Genomic DNA, 27,996 nt, shown 5'->3' with positions numbered 1-27,996 from the left:
TGAATCAGCGCTTAACTTTGAGCAGCCCTTGGGAATTCCCTGGCGGTCCAGTAGTTAGGACTTCGCGCTTCCTCTGCTGGGGGCCCAGGTTCAGTCCCTGGTCGGGGAACTAAGATCCTGCAAACCACGAGGTGTGGCAAAAAGCAAAACAAAACAAACAAACAGAATAAACCTTTGAGCAGCTCTCAGCATGCAGCATATACAAAGGAGTAAAAGACCTTGTTTGTGCTTCTGGTTCGGACAACTAGCCCGGAGAGATCCAACTAAAACACAGTGTGGCAGGAACTGGGAGAGAAATGGAGGAGGGCACGTGTGCCAGGGCTTGCCTGGGGGAGGAGCCCTCCCATACCAGCTAGGTTTGCAGTTACTTCCTGGGGGGTCCTGATGACATGTCTGCTTTGTGTTCATGTTTCAGCAACCACTTTGGAGCTGAATGTGACAAAGCAAGAAGATGGCCAAGATTAGCACCCAATACTCCCACCCTTCCAGGACTCACCACCTCGTGGTAAGGACCACGGACAGAGATCTCGATAGCATTGAGAACGGCCTCAGCAGGTAGGATGGGCTTTTAACTTCGTGCCTGGAACAGGTTATTTCCATAGCTGATCTAGACCTGGGGGAAAGACTGCCTTAGCCTGTGGGCAAGCGCAGGTCGGAGGGCGGGCTCTGTTCACAGCACTCCTTCTAACTTCATTTTCCATGTCCCTTACTCCTCACAACCCACACTGAAGTAGTTTTTATTCTCATTTTAGAGATGTGGGAAAATGAGGCTCCAAAAGTTACATAATGTTTGTAACTTTTTTTCTAGAGGCAAGAAAATGAAGACTCATGTGCAGCTGATTAAATTCTACTGTAAAAATGTCCCCAAGCTGCCACACTTGCCCTTGTATACATCAAATATTTATCGGGCTCTGTCTGTGCACCAGCCACTGCCCTGGGCACTGGGGTGGAGTACAGATCAGATTAACTGTCCCTCACTTCCAGGAGAAGGCCAGGACTCAGCCGTGCTCATGTACCTGGGGGGAGTGGGCCGTGCCTTGCCAGCAAAGCCATCGGCCCCATCAGTGACATACTGACACAGGCAGCCACATGGAAACCTGGGGCCTTGAGTTCTACTTCTAGCCCTGTTCCTAACTTACTAGTAGACCTGGGAAAAACTCACTAACCCCTCCATGCCTCAGTTTCTTCAACTGCAAAATGGAGCAGCATTGGGAAATGGGAAATGGGAGAGTATCTATTTGGTGCAAATGGACTTACATTCTTAAGTTTCTTAAATTCTCAGTGAGTTGATTGAGTTGAACAAGAAGAAGCTTTATTTCCAATATTTATGTTATTTTTGTCTCACATATATAACACTTAAAACCTCCCTCCCATGAAAACTGCATATTATCTGACGGCCAAAAGTGCAATTACAGTCCTCAATCCTCGCATCCCTGGCACTAGGCCCTCCTCCATCGTTTCTCCTCACTAACTTATATATGTCACTTCCTCTCTCAAATGCACATTTGGTTTTTCCTACGTCTAGGTGCTTTGTCCCAGCTCCTTAGCAACTCGGCTAATAAGTGATAGACAGCAATTTCCCTATCTTTGCAAACTTCCGTAGTCTTTGGACCTCCACCTTCTGGGATTCAGGCAAAGGAAGGAAATCTCAAAGCATGGCAACAGATATTCCCTCCAACTCTTTTAAGTTGGTGCTTGGACCCAGGAAATTTGATAGACTCAGGGGCATCAGAAATTCTCACCCTACTCAAATTTCTCTCTCATAACTGGCCGACTGTCAATACTTGTGTTCCACAACTGAGGACTCCTTCCTTTAGGTTAAGGCATTGCCCTTATTTAAAAGGAAGAGGAACACTATTAGGACAGTTATCTGCTATTAAAACTTTGGTGTGCGTTAATAGTTTCTTTCCCACACCTGAGCTAATAAAACCCCCTGAAGAGGGGCTTCAAAGAGGATTGCGGTAGAGGGGAGAAAAGTCCCAAGCATGGAGCACAGCAGGAAGTCAGGCTCCCTGGGCAGCATCAGGCTCCTGGGATCTTGGGCCCCATGGGAGAAGGAAGAAGCTGTTAGGATCAAGAAGAATTTGAAGCAAATGGAACTTTTCCCCATTGCTCCCTTTTGCCTTGAGCGGGACAAAACCAGAGCATCTCGTGGAGCTTCCAGAGTCCCTGGAGTGTCAGTCTGGCTCCTCCCAGTGAGAAGGCGGGCCTGGCGAGTGGGCTGGGGCTCCTGCCCAGAAGGCCTGCTTGACCCGACACCACCACGAGCCAGCTCTGCTCGACTCCAACTCGCCCTGTCTCTGCCTCGGCCGGTGGCCGACAAGCTCCGTCTGGCTTGCGGGCTGTTCAAGAGCCTCTGGCTTCCGAGAGCCTTGCTGTGGGCTCACATTGGGTCCATGCACGCTCCGGGGATAGGTTGTCCACACAGCCAGCGCTCTGAAGTGTTGCTCTTGGACAGTACACTGCCATGTCACGGGTGAGCAAATGCCCTCCCCTCCCCCACCCGCATCCCCAGGCCAGCGTGGTGACCACCAGCACAGGCTCGGGGTCAGACTGCCGGGTTTGAAAAGTGGCTTTGAAAAGCTGCTCAACAGCTCCAAGCCTCAGTTTCCTCATCTGCAAAATGGACTAGTACTGACCTCAGGGCAGAAATGAGGGTAAAACAGGGTACCCCTGCCGTGCAGTGAGAGCTTAATCGGTGCTCACTGCGGGTCTTGGAGATGCTGCCCCTCCTATGGGCCTTCTCTGGCGTCCCAGCTGAAGCCTTCTTCACCTCCTCTGACCTCAGATGGCCCCAGCTGTCCCGACATCTGGAACGGGCCATTTCCTGCCTGTGCCCACATCAGGCTGTCTCAGCCTGCCACTAGCCAGGTCTCAGTGAGCTCCACTTGGGGCCGTGCCCAGCTACATACGTGGTAAAAGCTTGTTGACAGATTAGTACAGAATCCCGTGGAAACACTTGAGAGGTTTCAAAAGGAGAGAGAGGAAAAATGCTTCCTTCATGAGAAGCATTATCTCATGGAGGCAGGAGTGGGTTAACAGACAGAAGTTTCCAGAATGGCTCCTTAGCATCACCAAAGATTGAGAATAGGAGTTCAGGCTGGGGGGAGCAGCCTTGGGCCGGAAGGCTGGGGCCAGAGCCCTCCCCTGCTTCCCAGAGCAGCCCAACATCTGTCAATTCACAGACTAGTTTTCCCTGTAAGATTGATTTCAGCAAAGGACTCTGGCACAGTCACATAAAATTTTTAAAGTTTCACATCACTATTTGCAGGGAGGAAATGCTGTTTGAACAAATCGTAGATCTTTGCCTTGAAATTCCAATCCTTTTAGAAAACTTTTGGGAGAAATAATTATGAATGTGTGTCCTTAAATATTAATCACTCTTTATCCTCAATGATGTCACACAGCTGTGCTGGGAACATAGGCATTGGTGTGGTCCTTTGCTGAGTGCCCCCCAAGGCAGGGAGTATCGTTTCCCCGACCCCTGAGACATCCCGCCTCCCAGGTCTTTCACCAAGTTAGAGACCCAGGTTTCTGTTTCTCTTTTCAAATCATTGGGCCCATTTTCCTAGTGAAGAGTCATAAGGAAGGATGAAGATGTTTCCTTTGAACAAAAAAATTAACTTTACACCTTGAAAAGACCAGAAATAAAAATGTCTTGAATTTTGCTTTTCCTATTTAGATCTGTTTGGTTGACTCAAGTTATTTGAGAGCTGGCTGGCATATTTTTGCAGATACTGCAATCGAGAAAGGCTTCACAGTCTGCCACAGAGAATTGCAGCTGGGACCGAGGGCACCCCAAACCCCAGATCAGTCTCCTAGTGTAGCTATTTTAGGTGAGCTTCTGGGCATAAGGGGTTGTGTCCTACAGAGAAGGAGACTTCTTCATGCTTTACCCTGAACAGAGCCCAAAGCAATTTCCACAAAAGAAAACCATTTTCAACCTGCTTCCCCAGGACCCAAGACAAAAATGCAGTGACTTCAGTTCCCTGGTCACACGTGGCCGGGGCAGTACCTGCCCATCACTCTAGTTCCTCAGGGCTTGAGAGCAGGAAAAGTAAAATAAGGTATCATCTTCTCCACCCTTGTTCCAAAAGGCCACTTCTGTTTCCTCTTATGTCCCCAAAGTCACTGAAAGAAGACACCAGATCCACAGAGCACAAAGTTAATCACCAGTTCCCATTCTGATGAGAACCTCTGCTCCCTCCCAGTGACGAAAAAGCTTCACCTTGTGGACATTAATTCCTCTGTATAAATAAACTCAGAAGATGAGCTTTACAGGTTGAAAATGACCTTGTCTTTCAAAACAGTCACTTCATTTTGTTTCACCAGTTGCCCTTGATCTTGCTAGTTACTAACTTCACAGGGCTTCTTCCTGCAAAGGCACCATCACCACGGAGAACCGGAGACTGCGGGTAGAAGGCAACTTCATGTTGTCCTGGCCTGATCTGCTTGTTTTACAGAGACCAAAGCCTGTCGAGTCCTGAGCCAGCTCCCGGCCGGACAGTACCTGGCCCACGCTCTCTCCTGCCTCTGTATTTCCCTGGGAGGTTCTGGATCCCTGATCTTGCACTGATTGCCAGAAGTTTCTCCCTTTTGGCAGTACCTGTGTGTCCTTGGGGACACAAAATATCACCTCAGACATTTGGTTCCTCTCCTCCTAGCCCATCTCCCCTTCCATTTACCTCGTAAAATCAGTTTCTTTGAGGAATAACTAATTGGGTTTGCTATTTAAATTCCCCCAGGCATTTAACGAGGGTGGAGACTATGGAGCTGGGAGAAAGACAGCAGGGTAGAACTCTGGGCATCAAGAAACAAGTGGGGAGATGCATCAAGAAGAAAAGGCCCCGTGGGTCCCTTGAACTTATATCGTATAAGACCCTTCCTATTCTTCACAGCTAAATGTGCCTTTCTGGACTTGGGTGTTTGACCAATACTTAAATCAATATGAAGTCAATTTTTCCTTTGTTTTCTTTTCGAAGACCAGGAAGGGTAAGTGACCAGCCCACAGTACACTTAGTTAATAGGTGCTGGGGTAGGAATTCGAACCCAGGCCTCCGGGCTCCCCACTACACCACCTCCCCTTCACGTAGGTGTCAAAGGTCCAGGCCACTTGCAGTAGCTCTCACTGCTGCCAGCTGCAGGCCTGCTTTGAAATCTGGGGTGAGTTCTGCCCTTCTCACCCACCCACAAGCCCTGATGTCATGGGCATTGAGTCCTTTGCTGCTGATGCAAATAAATCTGGTCTCAGGATGTACCCCCCCGCCCCCCCCGCAATGAACAGAATCCAGACTAGGCAGAAATGCTGGGCCGCCTGCTCGGGGCCTAGAGCTCCCTGAGGAGGGAGCTGCTGGTGGGGACGGAACACCTCGTCCTGGGATTGCCTCTAGATCTTCCAGGCACACGTTCTGTGGCAGAGCTAGAGCCCAGCTGTTAGTTGCTGCCCGCACCCCAACTCCCCACCCCCAAGCATGCCAGCTGCTAGGATCCAGGCACTGGAGAGGTGGACTCACTTGTCCCCCTGCCGCCGCCTCCTCCTGTAACTGATGCGGGTGCCTTGCAACATGCATTCCCCCCTTTGTAGTACACAGAATATTAGAAGCGCAAGGGTATTGTAGCTTCCTAACTGCAGCAGGGCCTCTGGTAGGGTCTCTCATATGTATAAGGATGAGGTGTGAGTGGTCTCTTATGAGTATAGAGAATTCAGTTAGGCGGTTTGGAAATAAAAAAGCCATGCCCACATTAGTGCAGCCAGGGGAGTCAGAGCCATGTCTCTAGTGGCATGCCACAGGGCTCAGCTCTCAGCCGTGTCCTATTCAACTTTTGCTTTAATCAGTGCCATATATGAAAATACAGAAGGCAGATTCATGGAGTAGGTGAGAGCAGGCTTTGAAAGGAGATGGAATGGCATACAAATCTCAGCTTTGCCGCTTGGCTGTGTGACCTTGGGGAAGTTACTTTACCTCTCTGAACCTCAGTTTCCTTATACAGTTTTTATGTGGATTAAGTGATCAAATGTATGTGGCTGACATACAGCAAGCAGTCGATAAATGGCGTATACTTCGGGTATCACATCGGTGAATGAGACGGAGTTGGGAGGACGCTGCATACCAAGGGTGCCAAAACATCAAGTGACTCAGATAAATGGGAGAGTCCAATACTTATTTCCAACAAATCAGTTGTACATGCATAAGACAAGGCCTTCTGGCTTAGCAGCAGCACATGTTATAAGACATTGGGTTTTGGATGATGGTAGCTGGTGATGGGGCAACAAAAGCATGTCTTGGGCTCCAGTAACAGCAGGGTGGTTCTCAGTCTCTGTGCCCAGTCAGGCAAGAATACAGGAACCTGCTCACAGGAGAATGACCATGACAGGGAAGAGACTTGAACCTGATGAGGAAAGCCTGGGTGAGCTGATGCGTCTAGCCTGGAAAAACGAGGCAGCACAGGTGTGAGAGCTGTCCCTTCATGGAAGGCGGTCTTTTAGAAGATGAAGTTGCCTGACTCCATGTGGTTCCAGCAAAGCAAAAAAAAAGCGTATCCTCGATATGGGGAAGCTGAGGGAGAGAAGAACCTGCCGGCAATCAGGGCTGTGCAGAGAAGACCTGGAGGAGCCATGGAATGGTAGTGAGCTCCCCATGCTGGAGACGGCAGGGAGGTTGCAGAAAGGAAGAGGCAGCGGCTTGGCGGCTGAGATAGGGGATTCTGACTTTGAATCACTCACTGGGGAGAGATAGAGCCTTTGCCCTGACATTAATTCTTGCTTGCTTCTTCAGCCGTGTTGCCACCTTGTTAAGAAGGCTGATTAGGCTGGAATAGGTCACGTGATCGAATTAATTTGTCTTGCCTGGGCTCTCCAAGACTCATAGAATGAAATGCAAATCCCTGGAGGCCAATGCCTGGATGGCTTTTAATCAGGCTGATCAAACTTCAGCCCTAGGAAGTTTTAAAAGAAAGGGAAAAAAGGAAAATTACACCCCAGCAGAGAGGTCTTATTCCAGGAAGTTCAACAAACACGAGGCTCTGCTGATGCTCAGACTGAGCTGTGGACGCCTGTCCTGTGGGTGCTGTTGCTTTTCGCCCTGAATTGCACAGGTGAGGTCCCCGCCCCACTTCCCTCCGCATTACAGGGGACACAGGTTAGGGCTTGGCAAAGGGCACAGCAGAAATGGATTTTCATTTGAAAGCACTACACAAATGCACGTGGAGGGCTAGGCCAATTCCTTACAATATGGCCGGACCCTCCTCTTAACCAGTGGGCTCCTGCAGTACCCACACACTACGACAGGGGGCAAGGGAAGACCTGAAGGAGACGGCACTTGATCCGACTTTAGGAGATAGGATCTCAGTATGCAGAGATGTGTGTGAACCAAAATCCTTGTTCTGGAATCCTTGCATGGAAACAGCTGCTGTGGCTCCAGATGCAGGCCCGGGACCTCCCCCCCACCACCCCGCCCCCAGTGCTCTAATAAGGACCATTTGCTGCTGGCTTGCCCTTTTCACCTGGGCCATGGGCAGTAGCCTCCTTGTCATAAAGGAAAAGCCACTTTCTCCTGAAAGCCAGGACCTGCTGGCTGCTGCTGGAGTATGAACTGAAGTGGGGAGCTCTGGGGTGAGGATCTGTGACAGTAGCTTTCCTCTTTAAGCAGGGCATCTGGCCGTCTCAGTCCTCAACGTGTCCAGGAGGTTGGAAATCAATGTCAAGGATGAGCTTGAAATCAATTTCGCTTGCTGCATATTTGATTTCCTAGGACCCACTTGTCATGTGAGGAGACACCGTCAGAACTGCAAGAAGGCGTCACTATGGAGACCAGAGGACTGGCTGAATCCAAGCGAAGCTCCTTCACCAGCCAGGGGCCCGCCAGGTAACCGACCGGTCTCAGCCCTCACCTTGGGAAAGGGCAGACGGAGGCAGAAAGAAGGTAGATAAGTCTCAGGAAGAAATGGTGGTTGAGGGTAGGGTTGCAGATTTGGAGAAGAAAGGGGCAGGAGAAGCAGAGTCAGAAATCTATCAGGGAGTCATTTCCTCTTGGGTCAGAAGGAAACCCAAAAATTCAGAGCAAGGTATAAAGGAACTGAGCTTGGGTCCGAGCTCAGAAAAGTCTAAGAAAAACTGCCTCTATCTGAAATTGCTCTCATAAAAAGTGATATTGAGGTACTTGCTCAATTCTGGAAGAATTCAAGGAAAAAAAAGCCAACCAGAGAAGTTTCAGAAAAGAATTCAGAAGAAAGATCAGCCAGCCGTGGGAGACCGTTGGGTGGATCACGGTGGCACACAGAGGGCAATCGTGGCTCTGTGGGAAATAGCCCCTGGCAGGTCCTCACTCGTATGGGTCTAGACTTCATAGCTTACATCCTCGCAAAAGTATTTGAAAGATTAACTAGGCTCCGAGCTCTGTCTCCCTTCTGATGACATCTGTCCTCCGGCTTCAGTAGCTGTACCACCTGAAGGGAGTCATTTCACCTCTCACGTCTCATCTAAAGATGCATCCAGTAACGTGAGGGCTGCAGCAGAGCCCAGCGCTGCCTTACGACGGGCGCTCCACAAACGTTGGGCTCATTATTTCCTTCCACTGATATTTTTTTTTTTACCAAAGCCAGAGTTTCATACAGTCACGTGTTCTACAGGTTTTGCTTAAGAGTATTGCAAAAAAATTAATTTATCTAGTTATTCTTCATGTTTTTCATTGTGGAGGATTATTTCACTAGCCACTTACAGCTGGGCATTTAAGTGATTTCCAGTGTTTTTTGTCTTACTAATAAAATATCTTACTAATAAAAGGCCTGTTGATCGTAAGTTAGAGAACACCTTCAACTAGCTCAAATGAAAAGGGTAGGGCTGGGGCAGGGGCTGGTGTAAGCTAAGATCCAGGCCACCTTGTGGAAATGGAGCCAGTGGGGCTCATAAGGGGCCGTGGGGAAGCAGCTGCCTTCCCTCTCTCGTTTCTCTAGCAGCATTTCATGATCTGTGTGCTTTTTGCCTGCGTGCCTCCTACGTTTCTGGCTTTCTCTGTTTCTGGCTTACCTCAGCAGGCACAGGCTGAACACAGCCTTCACCATATGATCCTGAGTTGAAACACCCAACCCCATCTTGGAGTGGTTTTTAGTTCCGAGGCTTGAGTGACTCTGTGGGTCAGTCGTCCTGTTGGCTGAGGCTGGAGCTCCGGGGAGTATGACCTTGCTTCTCTCCCTCAGCAGAGGGAGGACGTGGGTGTGGGGAGTGTCAGAGAGGAGAGGTTGGGCTGGGCAGGCACCTTGCCATTCATCTGCAGCAGCCGCTGTAAGCATCTCTGTTCGTGGGATGTTGCCTCACTTCAACTTATTCCCTTAGGCTATGGTCACAGGTGTGTGATGGGGATCAAGGTATGTGACAATTCATGACTCCATGCCAGGTTGCTCAGAACTGATTTCTTGGGGACAGTGGCGTGCACAGTGGGTGCCCAGTCAGGAAAGCTGAACTCCAAGAAATAGTTGAGTCTCTCTTTCCGTTCCCCCCCTGGCCAAGACGGGGAAGCAAGAGGCAGGGCTGAGGGAAGCTTTTTTACAGAAAACTGAAGCTAAGATGAGCTCTGGGCGTGGACTGCCTGGTCTCAGGTGCTTGCGGCCCGGGTGGTGTCCGCTCCAGGAGAGAGGTCAGGGCACGTTGCACAGGAACTTCTGCACAGGGCTGGGGAGAAAACAAGAGTTTGTATGAAGAGCAATTCATAGGACAAGGGTTGGGGAAAGAACCTAGGTTGTATCTGGGTGCTTGTTCCTTTATACCTTGCTCTGAATTTTATCACTATTCGGAAATTGTATTTTTTACTGTGCCTATGCTTACCAGTCGTAACAAAGAGCTCTACATGGGGCAGAAGGAAAGATGAGCAGAAAAGCTTGCTAAATGGCCCATTGGCAGGGTCGTGCCTTTGATGGAGTCCAGGTGTTAAAGGGACAAAGCCATAATGAAGAAATGTCCCTTATGGAGGAAGCTCCGTCCCAGGTGGCAGAGGTGGAGGGAAGAAAAGGCTCTGGCGAGTGGGGGCAGGGGGTGGCGTGCAAACCTGAGACCGGCCCTGGGACCCACATCCTGCCGGCATCTCTGCCCCTGCCCCAGCCCTCTGGGAGGGGGCTTCCGTCTCCTTTCACACCGCCCTCGCTGCGGGTCTGTGCCCTTCCAGGTTGTCACGCCTCATCATCTCGCTGCGTGCCTGGGCCGCCAGGCACTTACGCCACGAGGACCAGAGGCCTGACTCTTTCCTGGAGCGTTTCCACGGAGCCGAGCTTAAGGAGGTGTCCAGCCGCGAAAGCCATGTCCAGAACAACGCGGGCAGCCAGGAGCCGCCAGACAGAGGGAGAAGGTAAGGGAGGCGGGGCTGCCTGCCCCAAACGGGGAGGGAAGCACCTGCTGCCCCTTCCATGCAGCGTGGATACCCGCCGCCCCCCGGGTGGCCGGGAGCACCAGTCCCTCAGCTGTTCCCTGAAGAAGGGGTCTGTCCTGGGGGAACACTCATGCTCTAGGAGTCTCCACACGAGCCCAAGAAGCCCTGCGGGAGCGGAAACCCTTTAACCGGAGGCGCCAGCCTCATGGGCAGCTGACCCTGTCTTCCGCGGAGCTCCCGCTAGCGCCCCCTGGAGTTGGTGCTCTCAGAATCGCACCCGGGACGTTAGCCTCACCAATCTCTCCGTTAAAGGACCCTCATCCTACTCACCTTGCACTGTGACCCACCTTGCTAAAAAACTGGGGCTTTTGTACCACGAACCTCAGGGAGTACCTAGATGGTACCCACAATATTATGGATGGGTATACGTACATTCTTCTGGGGAAAAGGTCCAAAGTTTGGTTAGAACTTTGAAGGGGAACCATCCTCACCCCAGGTTGGTTTAAGAACCATGGGGAGCACAGTAGGTGGGAGTAGGATGGGGGATGAGGAGAGTGTCTGCTTTTTAGTAGGAGAAGGGTCTGCAGAGGAAGGGCTCTGAGCACCTTGCACGGCCCCCTGCCCAGTGGGGAGCTTGTGGCTGGCGCTGTCTGGTGCCTGCAAGTAGAGAAATCTGCAGGGGCTGGACTGACACCCCCCAACCCCCCTGCCCCCACCCCCGCACAGAGCTGCTGCCTCCCCTCCCCCTCTTCTCGTGTTCTTGAGAAGTCACCCCAGCCTCTGGTGGGCGGGGAGACCACTGGGCGACCGTGGGTTGAATCCATTGTCGCTGAACAGCAGAGGGTCTCTTTAGGACCCTTGGGGCAGTTGGGGGAGAAGAGGTAACACGTTCAGGGGAAACAGACCTCCTCTCAGCCTCACAAACAGGAGGACACTTGCTCAGAACCTGTTTGAAGGAAAAAGGGGCTTGAAAAAGATCTTCTGGCTGAATTCTCTAGGTTATGCCAGGGTTTAGAAGACGTAAAGTGTGAAAAAAGAAGCACGATTGTTGCAGAACAGACAGTCCCTGTATAATTTGCTAGAGAAAATGCTGTCTGTTTTGGAGTCAAAGGAACAGAAGGGCTCGGTTGCGGGCCCCTCGAAAAGGCAAAGAAAGCCCCTGGGGAGTAAAGGCCATGAAGCCTCAGGGGAAACAGATGAATCTTTTTGGAGCTTTGATTTTATTTCCAGATTTGGGGCAGGGGGTTATGTTTATTACAGGTTATGCAGTGCATTGCAAAAGGTACAAGATGTACAAGCGTATTTAAGATAAATTATGAGAGTTCAAAGAGATGTCTTGCCAGAGACATTAGGAGATGTACATTAGTCTTCTCTGCTGGGGAAAGGTGTGAGAATCTCTGGCTGAGAGCCGGAGGCCCAGTGGAGCAGCGTTCTCAGGCTCCCTTTTCCCATGAGCTTGGACTATAAACCCTCGGGCTCCCTGGGCTGTGGGAAGGGGACCGTGGAGGGCCTGGGTGCCGGCTGGATGTGTGCAGGGCCACCCCAGGTTCCCAGGGCCAGGCATCCCAGGCTGTGAGGGAGTACCAGGACCATGAGGCCCACATGCTGTTCGCTGCTGAGCCAGAAAGACAGGAGGGCTGGCAGCTAAGGACGAAGGGAGGGTGGAGGAGGAGGAAAGAAAGAGTGGGGGAGGAAAGGAGGTTTGCTAGCAAGCCAGCCAGGCTGGTTCAGTTCCTTTTAGGCAAACAAAGACTTCCTTGGCTTAATAGATCAAACTTCTTCTCCACAACTTTAGACTCATGGAGATGAACATTAGCCTCTGCCCATTTCCCTATATGACCAGATTAATGGAGGGATGACCCCATCAGAACCAGGCCCCAGCTATGCCACCAATGCCTGGTCACTTGCTGGAAGGTTCAGAGTGGGCAGGTGAATGCATAGGTGCAGGATGGGAGCAGATCAATCAGGGAGGCTTCCTGGGGGAAGAAGACTTTGAATTTTCAAGGCCAAGTCCCAGTAACAAAGCAAAGTGTATGCAGAGATGGGTCTTAGTTCTCCTGTGGGTTTGGCCCGATGAGATTATGGCAGATTATGGTGCAGCTCACAGGCAACTGCACCCCAGAGAGCTAAACTTTCCTCCTTAGAGCCACATCCTGGATGGGGAGAGGGAGGCTTGGGAGGGATGAGCAGAAGTACCAAAAAGGCATTTGGCTGGATGTTCAACATCATAGAACAGGTGCCCTGAGAGTCAGGCTGGAGTGTCACCAGCAGCTGGCTCCGGGCCCCGGGGTCTCCTGTCCCGTGAATGGTCTGCAGTCACCACAGACAGGCAAGCTGCCCTCTAGCCCTGTGAGGCCAGGCTGGCTTTCTAAAACCAGCTGTCAAAGATGTGAACTGGCAGGTGAGCTCAGGGAGATCATGCCTTTTCCTAAAGAACATCACCAAGTACTGCCCAATCCAGCTTTCAGTAAACGTGCTTGGTTGTGAAACCGGCCCCCACCTTCTACCAGATTCTCACATAGATCTGGGATGGCAGGCCCTGGCGTTCTAAGATGAATGTGGGGCAGGGGAAGGGGGAGGATGGGCTGAAACCTGGGGCAGCTCTGCCCAGAGTCCTTTTTTTTTTTAAATTAATTAATTTATTTATTTTTGGCTGTGTTGGGTCTTCGTTGCTCCGCGTGGGCTTTCTCTAGTTGCGGCAAGCGGGGGCCACTCTTCATCGCGCTGCGCGGGCCTCTCACTATTGCAGCCTCTCTTGTTGCGGAGCACAGGCTCCGGACGCGCAGGCTCAGTAGTTGTGGCTCACGGGCCTAGTTGCTCTGCGGCATGTGGGATCTTCCCAGACCAGGGCTTGAACCTGTGTCCCCTGCATTGGCAGGCAGATTCTCAACCACTGCGCCACCAGGGAAGCCCAAGAGTCCATTTTTTTGTCCTGAGAACTGGAAGCGGCCCCTGTGATGGGGTTTCCAAGGGAAGGGCCCTGTGACAGCCATGTCTCTGCAGAGGGGGCAGCAAGTTGCTGCTAACTATGTCCATTCTGGTCCAAGGAGCTTGGCCTGTTCACCCAGGAGCACCCAAGGGCAGGCGCCGCGCCGGGTGGTCTCTGTGCCCCCCCCATAGCACCTGGCCCACTGACTGGCACGTGCTAAAACTGGAGGACATTGAGAGGAATCGAGGCTAGGATGCTGGATGGGATGCAAAGAGTTAATCCTCAGTTATTCAGAAGCCTCAGTTTACCCAGGTGTTCATCCTCTCCCCTTCACCAACACTAACTAGTCACAAAACAATGTCTGTCCCTGACAATAACAGTTCCCTCTGTTCAAGCTGTGTGGAAAGGCCCGTGAGACAGGGGATGGGAGTCCCAGAATAACCGCCTGGGGGCAAGGGGTCCCCAGCAATTGGACTTGAGTTCAGATTCCCATGCTGTGCTCTCTTTACCTCCCCGCAGTGACTGGCCCCTGGCCAGAAGCAACACCAATGCCTGCAACAACTCAGAGAAGGAGTGAGTACCTCTGCTCCCTCCCTCTCCCTGCGGCCAACCACCTCCCTGTAGACACCCCAGCTTTGTACTGCTACCTCCCCCAAACCCCACCAGACCATTCTAGGGTCCTGCTCCTTCCATTGGAAACCCATCCTCGTGGACAAATGGGGAGAGGGACCTGGTCTGTGTGACTTCTTTGGGCAGGTCCTTTTATCTCTGTGTCTGTCATTGTTCTCATCTAGAAAGAGAAGGGGTTGGCTCGGTAAACATTTTGAGTGCTAACACCTCCGTTGCTATGTATCTGAAGGTGCAAAGCTGGAGTCCCTTTACAGAGCAGTGGCTAAACCTCCTTCATGATGAGAATGCACTTTCCATTCTGCATCCTCAGGCTCCTGTGTGCCGGTGAAGTGCCCTTGTCTTCAAGCCAATTCAGGCCAATGTGGAGGGCGTGATCGGGACAGTGGAAAGAGGAGATTTAAATAGTGCCAGAGATTAGCCTCTTGAAACCGTGACCCACCGTAATTCCTTCCTGCCACCCGGTGCCGAGCGGGCAGAGCAGTTTGCTGTGTGATTCTGGCAACATCACCCAAGAGCCCAAGCAGACAGTGTGCGTATGTGTGTGACCATGTTTGTGTGTGAACACGTGTGTGTGTGTGTGCCCCGCTCTCCAGCCTTCCTTTTTAGAACACCGTGGAGGTAGGAGCGGAGGGGGGTCTCAGCTGGAGCTTAGGGGGGAAAACCATCCGTATCAGCCAAGAAATGCCAATTCCTTGACTTCCGGCCGACCGAGAACTGTGCCGAGGCTTCTTCTTGTTATTTCCCTTTGTTCTTCTGATAGAACTTCTTTCCATTCCCCTCCATGAACCTTAGTTGCATTTGGGGGCTTTTTTGTTTGTTTTTTAAATGTATTTTTTTAATTGAAGTGAGTTTACAATGTTGTGTTAGTTTCTGGAATACAGCAAAGTGATTCAGTTACACATACGTATATTCTTTTTCAGATTCTTTTCCATTATAGTTTATCACAGGATATTGAATATAGTTCCCTGTGCTCTACAGTAGGACCTTGTTGTTTATCCATCCTATATATAATAGTTTGCATCTGCTAATCCCAAACTCCCAGTTGATCCCTCCCCCATCCTCTCCCCCTTAGTTGCATTTTGTTTACATAAATTGGGACATCAAATCCAGAGACCCAAATGCCAACAGTCAAGAAAAATGAAATGATTTAATCTGCAAAATGATAGCTACTGTGATATGTGTTTGATGCCCTTGGAAACCTGGTGTTGAGTCCCGCAGTCAGGCAAGGCTCAGGGCACCAGAAACCATAGGTAGAGGTCTTGTGGGTGGGTCTCCAGGCTTCTCCATCCTGGGGCTGGGATGTGGGCAAGGATGGTGTGGATGCCGTCAGCTACATCAGGCTCTTATAAATCTTCTCCCATGGGCTCGTATCGTGGGTGCACACTGCAGCCAAGGACCGAGGGACAAAATTGGGGGCTGCCCCCAAATGGAGCCACCTGGGTACAAAGATACACAAGTACTTCTTGTGGACACCTTCCCCCATTCTTCCACCACATTTCTAGCATTTTCACTTAGTCCCATGGGTTCTGAAAGTTTCTTTCTCCCAATCAATCTGTTCTCAGGCAAAACCAGCCTCGTTTTGTAGCTCTGTGTAGGTCCCCTGGGGCAGTGCTGGGTGGATTCCAGGACACAACTGGATGGCACGGGGTCTTCCCTAGGCCCTCAGCAGGTTGGTAACCAGAGGAAAGTCCAAAGCTTGTAACCTGGGGCCACAAATCCTGAACAAGGGTGGCAGAGCCTGGTGTAATTAAACTCCCAGCAGGGCTAAGTGTGCCCGATAAGCTTGTGGGCAGCGCCCTCTGCTGGTGACTTGACATTAAGACTTCAGCTGCAGAAAAACCAGTAGATTGAAGAGAACAGAGGATGGGTGAGTGTCCTTGCTCTTCTCATTTAAAGATTCTAACAACTTTTGTTCTTAGTTTATTAATATGCTCATTGTCAAAAACTTAGAAAACACAGAAAAGCACCCACGAGCATACACCCATAAAAAAGTACACTTTACGTTAGCAGTTGAACCCCATTATCAGAGACAACCCCTCTTCACATGTTGGCAAATATCCCTCCAAGTTTTCTCTAGGCACATATATTGAATAGATAGATACGTGGATACATAGATACACAGATACATAGACAGATGCAGTATGTTTAATATATGTACTGGTTAAGTGCATTTGCATCCCAACTCAACCACCTAAGAGCTTTGTGACCTTGAGCAAGTTACCTGACCTCTCTGTGCATCAGTTTCCCGACTTGTGAAATAGGGATTGTAACTGGCATCTTACAGAGTTGTGTTAAGACTATTCTAATACATGTGAAGTGCCGAGTACATAGTAAATGATCAATCAATATTGACTACTGTGGGAAGCAGAGTAATTTCACTACCACAACCTCACCAAAAGTGTTTCCATCCTAATCCCTGGAACCTGTGAGTAGATTATTTTACATGACAAAGGAGACTTTGCAAATGTGATTGAATTTAAGGACCTGCAGATGGAGAGATTATTCTGGATTATCCAGGTGGGCCCAATGTAATCACATGAGTTCTTAAAAGCAGAAGCGGGAGGTAGGAGAGTGAGTCAGAGATATGAGACGGAAGGAGGAGAGATTCGCAGTGTGAGTGGGACCGTCCTGTCATTGCTGGCTTTGAAGATGGAGGAAGCGGGGAGGGAGGCCTGAGCCACGGATGCAGCAGCCTCCAAAAGCCAGGCATAGCCCTCCATCTACAGCCAGCAGGAGAACAGGGACCTTGGTCCTGAGCTTCAAGGAGCTGGATTCTGCCTGCAGTCCCAGTGAGCAGGAAACAGATTCTCTCCAGAGCCTCCAGAAAGGAACACAGCCTGAGGGCACCTTGATTTTCATCCAGTCAGATTATACGACTTCTTCCAATCTCCAGAACTGTAAGAGAATGAATTTGGGTTGTTCTAAGATACTACACTTGTGGTAATTTGTTATGGCAACCGTAGAAAATCAATAACACAGCTTTCGATCCCAGAAGTGGAGTGCTGCTGTAACAAATACCTAAAATGTGGAAGTGGCTTCAGAATTGACCCTAGGCAGGATCTAGAAGAACTTTAAGGAGCATGTTTTTGTTAAAAAAGCCTAGATTGCTTTGAACAGGTTGTTAAAAGAAATATGAATGTTAAAGACTCTACCAGTAGCACAGGGAGATCAGCTCGATGCTTTGTGGCGACCTAGAGGGGTGGAATAGGGAGGGTGGGAGGGAGGGGATATGGGGATATATGTATATATATATATAGCTGATTCACTTTGTTGTACAGCAGAAACTAACACACCATTGTAAAGCAATTCTACTCCAATAAAGATATAAAGAAGCGGGGAACAATCATCAGAAAAAAACTATAGCAGTGAGGGTTCAGAAGGAAAAATGGGGAGCATTACAGAGAAAAACCTAAGCTGCCTACATACATAATACCTAAATGGTCGAAACAGACTATTAGTAGAAACCTGGACTTTAGGGGTGCTGCTGGTGAGGGCTCCTAAGGACGTGAGGAGCAGGCTTTTAGAACCTGAAGGAAAGGGGATTCATGTCGTTTAGTGGCAAAAAGCTGAGCGGGATTATGTCCCACAAGTATGGGGGAAGCAGAATTCGTATGCAGTGAGCTTGAATATTTAGCTGAGGACATTTCTAAGCTAAGGTACCGAGGGTGCAGGCTGGTTTATTCTTGCTGTTGATGGTAAAACTTAAGAAAGAAATTGAGGGAAGAACTGATAAATGAAAAGGAAACAAGACTTGATGACTTGGGAAGTTCTCAGCCTGCTCAGATGGCAAAAGAGAATAAGTTTTAAAAAGTCACTGTCAGGAAAGCATGCCTTCAGGCAAAAGCAGAGGATGCGGCTGAACTCTTGCTGATAACTCGAAGATCAAAAGCCTCTGTCTAGCGGAGTGGATCCCTCCGGTATACATGACCCATTAAGGTCTAGAAGATTTTATGGCAGCAGAAACGCTGCCAGCTTGGAGCTGAAGGATAGAAACAGTATAAAATGAGGGAGAACTGTTAGACCTCTAAATTCTAGATGCAGAAAGCAGGCTGATAAAAAACTACTCAGCTACAAGCAGGTGCTACCTTTCATGAAAAAGGAAGGATGATTGAGGGCGGAGTCATGAGCTATAGAGGTTTATTCTCAGGCCTTGAGACATACTGGCCCATGGCCCTGCTGGATCTCGAGTCACTTGGAACCACTGACTCCTTTTGTCCTCCCATCTTCTTCTCCCTTGCTGAACTAGAATATCTACACCTGGTGTCCTGTGCCTTCTCCTGTGTTTACGGAGGTGATTCGTTTCTTTAGTTCCACAGGTAGGGAGGACTCGTGTCTCAAATGATTCACACCCAGAGTTCCCACACACCTGATTTAGATGATGAGATTTGGGACTTCTGAACTGATGAGACTTGGATGATAATTTTGGACTCTGAGTTGATGCTCTAATGGGATGAGGCTGGGGGATCTTGGAATGGGGGTGAAGTCATTTTGCACATGGGATGCAAGGAAATCTTTGAGGGCCAGTGAAGACTGTAGTAGGTAGCCCGGAGGTCCCCATATGCTAATCCCCACATCCTGTGACTATGTTACCTTACATGGCGAAAGGGAGTTTGCAGATGTCATGTAGTTTAAGGACCTTGAGATGGGGAGATTTTCCTGGCTTATCAAGGTGGACCCAGTCGAATCACATGCATCCTTAAAAGTGGAGAACCTTTCCCAGCTGCAGAGAGATGGCATCTTGAGAAGGACTCAAACCTCTATTGCCGGCTTTGAAGATGGAGGAAGGGCGCCATGAACCAAGGATGCAGCAGCCCCTAAAAGCTGGGAATGTCCTCACTTGCAGCCAGCAAGAAAATGAGGATATTGGTCCTATAATTGCAAAGAACTGAATTCTGCAATCAATCCAAGTGAGCAGGAAACAGTTTCTTCCCTAGCGTCTTCAGAAAGTATTACGGCCCTGCCGACACCTTGACTTCGGTGAGACCCCTACCAGACCTCTGACCTACAGATCTGCAAGATCATACATTTGGGCTGTTTTAAGCCACTAAGTCTGTGGTAATTTGTTCTGGCAGCAACAGAAAACTATTACAGCTATCATTAGAAAATCTTTTGTAGTCTACTTTTTAACTTAGCGAAATCTGAGGAACATTTTCCCCTGTCACTGAATATTCTTCCACAACCTCGTCGTAAGTGGCCTCATAGAATTCTGTGGTTGATGAAGAATTTCCTCTGTTGTATGATCAGACTGTTTGTGCTGTGACTTAGAAATAATGGTAGTGATGATTCTTCTGTATGCATGTTTGCACACACCTTTGATTATTTCCTGGGGAAGTGCTGTGTAAAGTGCATGGGTCCTTTTCAACGAGTGTTTAATTAGCAGACACTTATTTCTCAGCCCTTCCTTCCTCCAGGGGAAGGAACAGGGGAATCAGAAGGGCCTGCGGGTGATTCCGGGGGTGCCCTGAGGCAGGCAGGGTCTTTTACCCTCCACCTTTGTTTCTTCGGCTGTTCAGTGGGTAATAATGCGTGCCTTGCAGGACTACTGTAACCGTTAATAGGTAACCCTTGTAACTGTGTCCAGCCCATGAAGGACGTGCAATAAAGAAGGGGAAGCAGAGCAAAGCTGTGCGTTGAGGAAACATCTGCCCTTACAGGCCCTTCCTGCCGATGCAGACAGGAGGGCGAGGCCCCACCTGCAGCGCCACATCCAGCAAAGTCTGGAAGCGTCTGAGCGTGGCTGCATTTGCCTCAGACGACTTGAAGACTTGCTGCTGCACAGCACACCTGTGCCTGCCTAAGGGTCTTGCTTCCTTTCTGTCCCCTGGCTTTCCCATCAAGGGCCAGGTTTTCATGTGACCCCAGAACAACGGAAAAGCCACCCCCTTTCCTCAGAACAAAGAGCGTTCCATGTGACTCCCAAAACTCTGAGTGACTTTTCCACCCTAAAGGTGTGGATTTGGGTTTATTCCCCATTACCTCAAAAGTTTCCAGTCTCAAGCTGCTGTGACTTTCTAGGGACTCACGGAAATAGGTCAGAAATTGTAGAATATTAGACTGAACCGTTGTGTACATTTCAATGGATACAATGGATACTTCAGTGGAGGTGGTACCCTCCCCCTTCAGGAATAATAATAATGATATTATTCATGGAACCAACAACCTCATTTCATCCCAGTGTGCTAGAAAGATTGGTTTCCTGCACCACGCCCTCTCCCCCGTGTCACTGTGGCCTACCCTCTCCCCGTGGTAATGACCTTGGTATATGAAAATTGCTAAATGTCACCCTGTGTCATCCAGTGACAAGGCGAAAAAGGAGAAAGAAAAAAAGGAAGAGAAAAAGGAAAACCCAAAAAAGGAGGAGTAAGTACTGGGAGAAACTGCCCCCAAAGAGGGGGTTGCATGGTCACAGCAGGCCTGGTTCCACACCACCCGGCCCTGGCCCTGGGGAGGAGAGAGATGCAATCAGGCCTTAGGGTCAGCCCTGGAGAGAGGGCTGCTTAGGGCTACAGAAAAGGAGTTGCTCTCAGGCAGGGATCAGGCCTGCTGAGATCACGTGAGGGTCTCGTTCTGCAGGGAAGGTCGGGGAGCCCAAAGGGGGGCTTGTAGGTAGGCAGGTTTGTCTCCAGCCTCAGGTGAGCAGTTCGGGGCTTCCCTGGGAGCCTGCTCCGGTGCCCTCCCCTTGGGCATTCTGTTTGCCCACAAGGTGGCCGTCCACACAGTGGAGTACGCGGAGCCCTTTTCCTGGGTACTAGAAAACACTATATTCACAAACTTTAATCCAAACCCAGTGGCAATGTGTGTTGGGAACGTCCAAAGCCCAGTTAATCAGCTGCTGATCTCGGACTTGCGGAGTTGAGGTGAAAACAGGCAACTCAGGGTCTCCTCTGGGGCGCCGGAGCAGCTCTGCAGGCCTAGGCGGGCATGGGGGGCAGGTGGGGTGGGGGAGGAGACGCGTGGACCCAAAGAAAGATCTCCAGTACCGCCTATAAATTCCAATCCTCCGAAAATCCTGAAAATAAACACCGAAAGCACCCTAAGCTATTTCTTCCATTCAGTGTTGGCTGACACCTCGATGATTCCCAGGTTGGTGGGTTTTGGTGGAGAGGCAGGAAATGTCTTTAGAACATCTGCACGATTGCAGTTAGTGAGGTGGAGAGAGCACGTTCCCAAGGGAGAGCTCTGGGCTCCCAAGCTCCCAAGTTCAGTCCAGAGAGGAGCTGTCTCAGAACCACCCAGGACAGTGATTAAGTGCACATTTCCAGACCCCAGTCCTGGAGGGGTCTGGCTGGGCCTGAGAGCTGGCATTTTCACAGAGCTCCCCGAGGTGGTTCCAACATCACTGTGCTCCATTTTCCTCCTCGGCACCCTGAAGGCTAGGGATGATACCCCAGGACACAGGAATGTCATCACTGTAGTTTTGTAGTCACCGGTGGCTTCCTGGGGTGCTGAGCTGGGAGAGAAGGCCTTCGGAGTCTGCCCTGCTCCCAGCCTGGGTGGGGGCACCCATACAGGGACACCCATGTGACCCCCCGGGACTGACAGCACCCTATCTGGGAAGCCATCTGTAGCTGAAGCCCACAGTTGCCCTGGGGTCTCTAAGCTAGGCTGGGTCTCTAAGCCTTTCCAAAGCTGTGGTCTTCCAGCACACTGTGCTCCTGGTGTGTCGGTGTTTCCAGAAAGAAGAAGGACACCACCGTGGTGGACCCCTCCAACAACATGTACTATCACTGGCTGACCATCATCGCCGTGCCCATCTTCTACAACTGGTGTCTGCTTGTTTGCAGGTAGGGGCGTGGGGCGGGGCCTCAACACAGAGCTCTGAGTCCCTGGCAGCCACCATCCAGCTGCATGTGCCTCAGTTCCTCCTGGATTCCCTGAAAGCCAGGTGGAGGCCTGGCTTTGAGATCAAAACCATGGTCCTGGCACCTTGGAGCCTCCTTGATGGAGTTGAAGGAGGAAGATGCAAGGGCGAGCCGTTACTCTTCTGAGGGGAAGTGGGAGGGGCTGGGTCACTCCTGAGCTGACCTGCAGGACAGGGATGCAGGCGCCAGGCGACATTTTCAGGCTGTTGGCTGTGGGCTTTGGGTTTTCTGAGCCGGTTGGGATGCAGGGTGAGCTGATGCTCTTGTGAGGGCGGCCGGGGCCTCGGGGTGCTCCCAGACTGCTTATTTGTGGGGACGGATGTGGCTTGTTCTGTTGTTAATCTCTCAGAAATTGTTATATCTTTGTTGGCATTTAAAGGCCCCAGAAAGGGCAAGTTCTCAGCCCCTTCATCTGAGGCCTGGATGAACTGCTCCCCGGCCAGGGGAGGGGAGCAGTCTTGTCGCTACTGCTGCGAGGCAATGGGGCCCACTCTTTGGGGTCAGTCCCAGCTCTTAGGAGCTCGGTGACCTTGAGACAGAAAAGCTTCTGAGAGCCTGGGTCCCCTCATCGGGGCTGGGACACTGATGCTGGGGTGCAACCCTGTGGGCTGGGCTGTTAGCGGGATGAGCTGACCCCAGGTTTATAGCACAGACCTGCTGCCCGCCTTGGTCCCGCCCCGCTACACACCTGCCCCTTCTCACACTTGTTTAGGGCCTGTTTTGATGAGCTTCAGTCTGAGCACCTGATGCTTTGGCTGGTCCTGGACTACTCAGCCGACTTCCTCTATGGCTTCGATGTGCTAGTCCGAGCCCGGACAGGTGAGTGGGCCCAGGGCCGCAGACCCCACAGCATGGTTCGGGGGCCACCTGGGGGCCACAGGGCAGGTTCAGGGAGATCCAGAATGGTAGCCCTTGGAGTTCCTCTTCTTGGACAGTCAGAGGAGCCAGGGCATGTTACCCCATGGCTTTTAGATGAGGTGTAATATACTAAAAGTATATTAGTTTCAGAACTAAAATCTAAAACAGGGCCTAGAGGGATATGACTTCCTTCGATTAAGACAGGCTGGGACCTGGGACCCTCTACCAGAGTGCTTGCACTTGCCGCTAGACAAACATCTCCTCTAGCAACAGGACACAAAGAATCTGTAAAGGACTAAACATAACTACATGTATGTGCAGACCACCTAAGCCCCCCCCTCCAGCCCAACCCACCAATCCACCCCCATATCCTTTAAGCGACAAGCTCGCTCCCACCCCTCAGGGAGCAAGCAAGGCCACCTGCTATTGTTTTCGCTCCCTTGTGCTGCAGCATGAGTCCCAATAAAGGCCTGAATTCCTCCTCTGGACTCTTATCAATTTCTGTTGATTAAAGAGTCCGAGGACCCCAGTCGGTAACAAGATCACCTCTAGTTGTGAGTGGGGGGCTAAAGCCCCACCCATGCCTCAGTCTCCAAGCTGGGCCTCCTTGGGCCTCCTTTTTCTTATTTTCACAAAGACATCACATATGCTGGCGGAGGCCCTGCTTGTCATTTCCAAGATTTTTAAACTAAAAACTGTGCCATGGTTGTGGATACAGAAACCACTGGATCACAGCAAAACCTCAGGGTAGCTTCATGGTGTACAAAGAATTCCAAGCACGTTTTGTTTTCTCATGAGAACTGCTGCAGAAGACAAGAAGTGTAGACATGGTTATCTCCATCTTACTGCTTTAGAAACTGGGGCCCAGAGATGCTGAGTGGCCAGCCTAAAGGCCACAGTCACCACCCAGCAGGCCAGATGGGTGGCCCCCCTGCTCCAGAATTAGTGCCCTGCATCATAACTTAGATCTCAAGAACACAGCTTGAGGCTTGCCTGGGTGACTTGGCCAGTCCTGGTGGCCTGCCACTCCATGGTTACACGAGCCTATGGAGATGCAAGAGCCCCGTGGGTGGCTGACTGGTTGGGGGGACTCCCTGCATCAATCAGGCTTTGGTGGGACAGGCAGCCCTCACCCAGACATGGACCCCACCCCTTTTTGTGCTTGGTATTGTCCTTGGCAATCTAAGATTCAGCAGAAGGCTGGGAGAGAGAGGGGGACAGGTAGGCACAGACACCAAGAGGCCATGGATCATACTCCAGGAGAAAAATAGTCAGAATTGAGACAAGATTATTAAGGAGGTCTTGAGGAGTCCCAAGGCACACGAGTGCAATGTAATGATCTAGGCACTCAATAAACACGAGTGTAACCAAACAAATAGGGAATGGGGAGCTGTGAAGCCAGGTGTCCCTAACATGTGATGACAAACTTGATGTTTGCTTTTCACAAAGGGGGCAGTCCTACCTCGGTCTAGCCCTCGAAGTGTGGCCCTGGACCAGCAGCATCACCTGAAAGTTGTTAGAGATGCCCCAGACCTATGGGACCAAACTCTGGGGACAGGCCCAGCTCTGTGACTTACAGAGCCCTTGGTGTGTTGCTGTTGCTCACCCAGATCTAAGAAGCATTTGTTACATTAGTCTCTCCACTCTTTTGCATGTTTGAAAATGAAAGAAACAAAGGAAGAAAGAGGGAGGGAGGGAAAGGAAGGGAGAGAGGGACGAAGGGAGACGGCAGGTCATGGCCTATTTGGTGGATTTCACCACTAATAATGCTTCACGACTACCAAGGTCCAGCCCATCTCCAGACCAGGGTGGGTCCCAGGCTTCATGTGTTTTCAGAGCCCCTTGGGTGACAGTAATGTGCAACCAGGAAGGAAAACCACTGTGCTCCTGGGCAAGGTTTTAAAAAGATAGGTTGCAGGACGTCCCTGGTGGCTAAGTGGTTAAGAATCCGCCTGCCAATGCAGGGGACACAGGTTCGAGCCCTGGTCCGGGAAGATCACACATGCCGCGGAGCAACTAAGCCCATGCGCCACAACGACTGAACCTGCGCTCCAGAGCCTGTGAGCCACAACTACTGAGCCTGCGTGCTGCAACTACTGAAGTCTGTGCGCCTAGCGCCCGTGCTCCACAACAAGAGAAGCCACCGCAATGAGAAGCCCACGCACCGCAGCAAAAACCCAATGCAGCCATAAATAAATAAATAAATAGAGTTTAAAAAATAAATATAAATAAATAAAAAATAAAAAGACGGGTCATACTCCATCAGTGATTTGTAAAGTCAGTTTGCTAGGCCATGACCAGTGTTTTCAATTTTTTTTCATAAATTTATTTATTTTTGGCTGTGTTCAGTCTTCATTGCTATGCGCAGGCTTTGTCTAGTTGCATCGAGTGGGGGCTACTCTTTGTTGCGGTGCATGGGCTTCTCACTGTGGTGGCTTCTCACATTGCGGAGCATGGGCTCTAGGCGCGCAGGCTTCAGTAGTTGTGACTCACAGGCTCTAGAGCGCAGGCTCAGTAGTCGTGGCACAGGCTCAGTAGTTGTGGCGCACGGGCTTGGTTGCTCCGTGGCATGTGGGATCTTCCCGGACCAGGGCTCGAACTCATGTCCCTTGCATTGATAGGCAGATTCTTAACAACTGCACCACCAGGGAAGCCCTCAAATTATTTATTGTTAATATTTTCAAACACATACAAAACTGAGACAGTAGTGTTATGAATCCCAACATACCCTTAGCCAGCTCCAAATGTTATCAACATTTTGCTCATCTTTTTTCATTTATCCTCCCACTCCCTGTTCTTGTATGGAGTTTTTTAAGGCAAATCTCAGACAGTAACCACGTTAGCATGTAACCTTAACTCAGGTCCCATTTTTTAAGTATAACTTCCATTTATCTCTGAAAAATTTAATAAGCATTCCTTACTACCATCAAATACCCAATCCACATTCAAATTTACCTAACTGATCTACGTTTTTAATTGAATAAAATAGATTAGATCGTTGAATAGAAAATACCAGAGTGCATTTCCTGTAGTAATGGTATGTGTGGTTTGTGGAAGTTGTTTCTTTTATATATGTATAACCAGGTTTTGTGTGGTCTTGAGGTGAGATACCTTTCTGCGGGCCATGGTCATAAAAAGGCCTCTTTGATGCCCACGTGATCTGTCTTCTTCATCAGGCTTCCTGGAGCAAGGCTTGTTGGTCACGGATGCCAACCGGCTGTGGAAGCACTACACAAAGACCTTGCACTTCAAGCTGGACATGTTGTCCCTGGTCCCCACGGACCTGGCTTATTTTAAGCTGGGCATGAACTACCCAGAACTGAGGTTCAACCGCCTACTAAAGTTGGCCCGGCTCTTCGAATTCTTTGACCGCACGGAGACGAGGACCAACTACCCCAACATGTTCAGGATTGGGAACTTGGTCTTGTACATCCTCATCATCATCCACTGGAACGCCTGCCTCTACTTTGCCATTTCCAAGTTCATTGGTTTCGGGACCGACTCCTGGGTCTACCCAAACATCTCAAACCCAGAGTATGGGCGCCTCTCCAGGAAGTACATTTACAGTCTCTACTGGTCTACCTTGACCCTGACCACCATCGGCGAGACCCCACCCCCCGTGAAAGATGAGGAGTATCTTTTTGTGGTCCTCGACTTCCTGGTGGGTGTCCTGATTTTTGCCACCATCGTGGGCAACGTGGGCTCCATGATCTCGCACATGAACGCTTCGCAGGCTGAGTTCCAGGCCAAGAGTGACTCCGTCAAGCAGTACATGCAATTCCGCAAGGTGACCAAGGACTTGGAGACACGGGTGATCCGGTGGTTCGACTACCTGTGGGCCAACAAGAAGACGGTGGATGAGAGGGAGGTGCTCAAGTGCCTCCCCGACAAGCTGAGGGCCGAGATCGCCATCAGCGTGCACCTGGACACTCTGAGGAAGGTCCGCATCTTCCAGGACTGCGAGGCGGGGCTGCTGGTGGAGCTGGTGCTGAAGCTGCGGCCTGCGGTGTTCAGCCCCGGGGATTATATCTGCAAGAAGGGGGACATAGGGAGGGAGATGTACATCATCAAGGAGGGCAAGCTGGCTGTGGTGGCTGAGGATGGGGTCACCCAGTTCGTGGTCCTCAGCGATGGGAGTTACTTTGGCGAGATCAGCATCTTGAACATCAAGGGGAGCAAGTCGGGGAACCGCAGGACGGCCAACATCAGGAGCCTCGGTTACTCGGACCTGTTCTGCCTCTCCAGGGACGATCTGATGGAGGCGCTCACTGAGTACCCTGAGGCCAAGAAGGCGCTGGAGGAGAAGGGGCGACAGATCCTGATGAAGGACAACCTGATCGACGAGGAGCTGGCCAAGGCCGGGGCGGACCCGCAGGGCATCGAGGAGAGAGTGGAGCATCTGGAGTCCTCCCTGGACACCCTGCGGACCAGGTTTGCACGGCTCTTGGCTGAGTACAGTGCCAGCCAGATGAGAGTGAAACAGCGACTCAGCCAACTGGAAAACCAGGCAAAGCTCGGCCTCCCGCCTGACGGGGATGCACCACAAACAGAGGCCAAACAACGGTGAAGACGCAGAGGTCTGTCTCCCGCTTCCCAGAGCCAGCTGTCAGTGTGATCCTGCGCGGCGCGGGACTTGGCCGGGGTTGAATTCCAGCTTTCCTTACCCTTTGCGAGCTGCATGGCCTCAGTGTCCTCATCTAGAAAATGGGACTCTTTACATCTGCCCCCGTTAAGTGGCAGGTTGCTGTGAGCTCCACAAGAAGCACTGCGTGCAGCAGGGCTTTGTAAAGTGTGAGGTGTCCCCTGCTCAAGAGGATGAAAGTGTGAGCACAAAACTCTTTTAATATTTATCCACGGGGAGTTTTTAGACTTTTGAACTTCACTTTTTTTTTTTTTATAAGCGGAAGATGATTTAGTCACCCACCCGCTCCTGCCCCTCACTTCACCCCCTTCTGCTGAGGGAGATGTAACAGAATCTGAAGTACATGTGGTAACTCAAATTCAATACATGAGACAGTCTGGGGCTTGTTTCTGACTCTGGTATATCCTCGTGTGCTCTTTGGGATCCTAGAAACCCTGGCCATTGGTGCTGCAACAAGCACAAGGGATAAAGCCAGGTCTCCCCAGCTGAGGTCACTTCGAGTCTGAGAAGCAAATCCAGGCTCCCTGCCGTCCAGCTGCTGTGAAACCAGAATCTGTTTCATAGAAAAGAGCATCTCCGTTAGGGAAAGAGACATCTGCTAACCCGCCAGAGGGGTTCAAACACAACCTCTCTCTTGGTACCTGAGTCAGGGTTCTGGGGCAGCCTGTTCTGACTTGGTGGGGAGAGTTATGTGGAGGGGAAAGGCTCCCAGGTTGG

General features: G+C 50.6%; 1 protein-coding gene across 1 annotated transcript; it reads left to right on the top strand.

Annotated features, from left to right (window-relative positions):
* The first annotated feature begins 451 nt into the window (after positions 1-451).
* Positions 452-27,204, top strand: CNGA3 (cyclic nucleotide gated channel subunit alpha 3). Its single transcript, XM_060027678.1, has 8 exons — positions 452-555; positions 7,752-7,865; positions 10,158-10,337; positions 13,807-13,860; positions 20,215-20,277; positions 21,594-21,701; positions 22,492-22,598; positions 25,814-27,204. Exons 1-8 carry the CDS (start codon positions 452-454, stop codon positions 27,202-27,204), a joined length of 2,121 nt encoding a protein of 706 aa, XP_059883661.1.
* Positions 27,205-27,996: the final 792 nt, after the last annotated feature.

Source organism: Delphinus delphis, chromosome 12, assembly GCF_949987515.2.
Source record: "Delphinus delphis chromosome 12, mDelDel1.2, whole genome shotgun sequence".
NCBI classification, from domain to species: domain Eukaryota; kingdom Metazoa; phylum Chordata; class Mammalia; order Artiodactyla; family Delphinidae; genus Delphinus; species Delphinus delphis.
This window is presented reverse-complemented; position numbering and strand designations above follow the sequence as displayed.

Coding starts and splice junctions, on each gene's coding strand:
- CNGA3 (XM_060027678.1), top strand. CDS start 452: ATGGCCAAGATTAGCACCCAATACTCCCACCCTTCCAGGACTCACCAC. Junction 13,861..20,214: donor TGCAACAACTCAGAGAAGGA/GTGAGTACCTCT, acceptor TGTGTCATCCAG/TGACAAGGCGAAAAAGGAGA. Junction 22,599..25,813: donor GCTAGTCCGAGCCCGGACAG/GTGAGTGGGCCC, acceptor CTTCTTCATCAG/GCTTCCTGGAGCAAGGCTTG.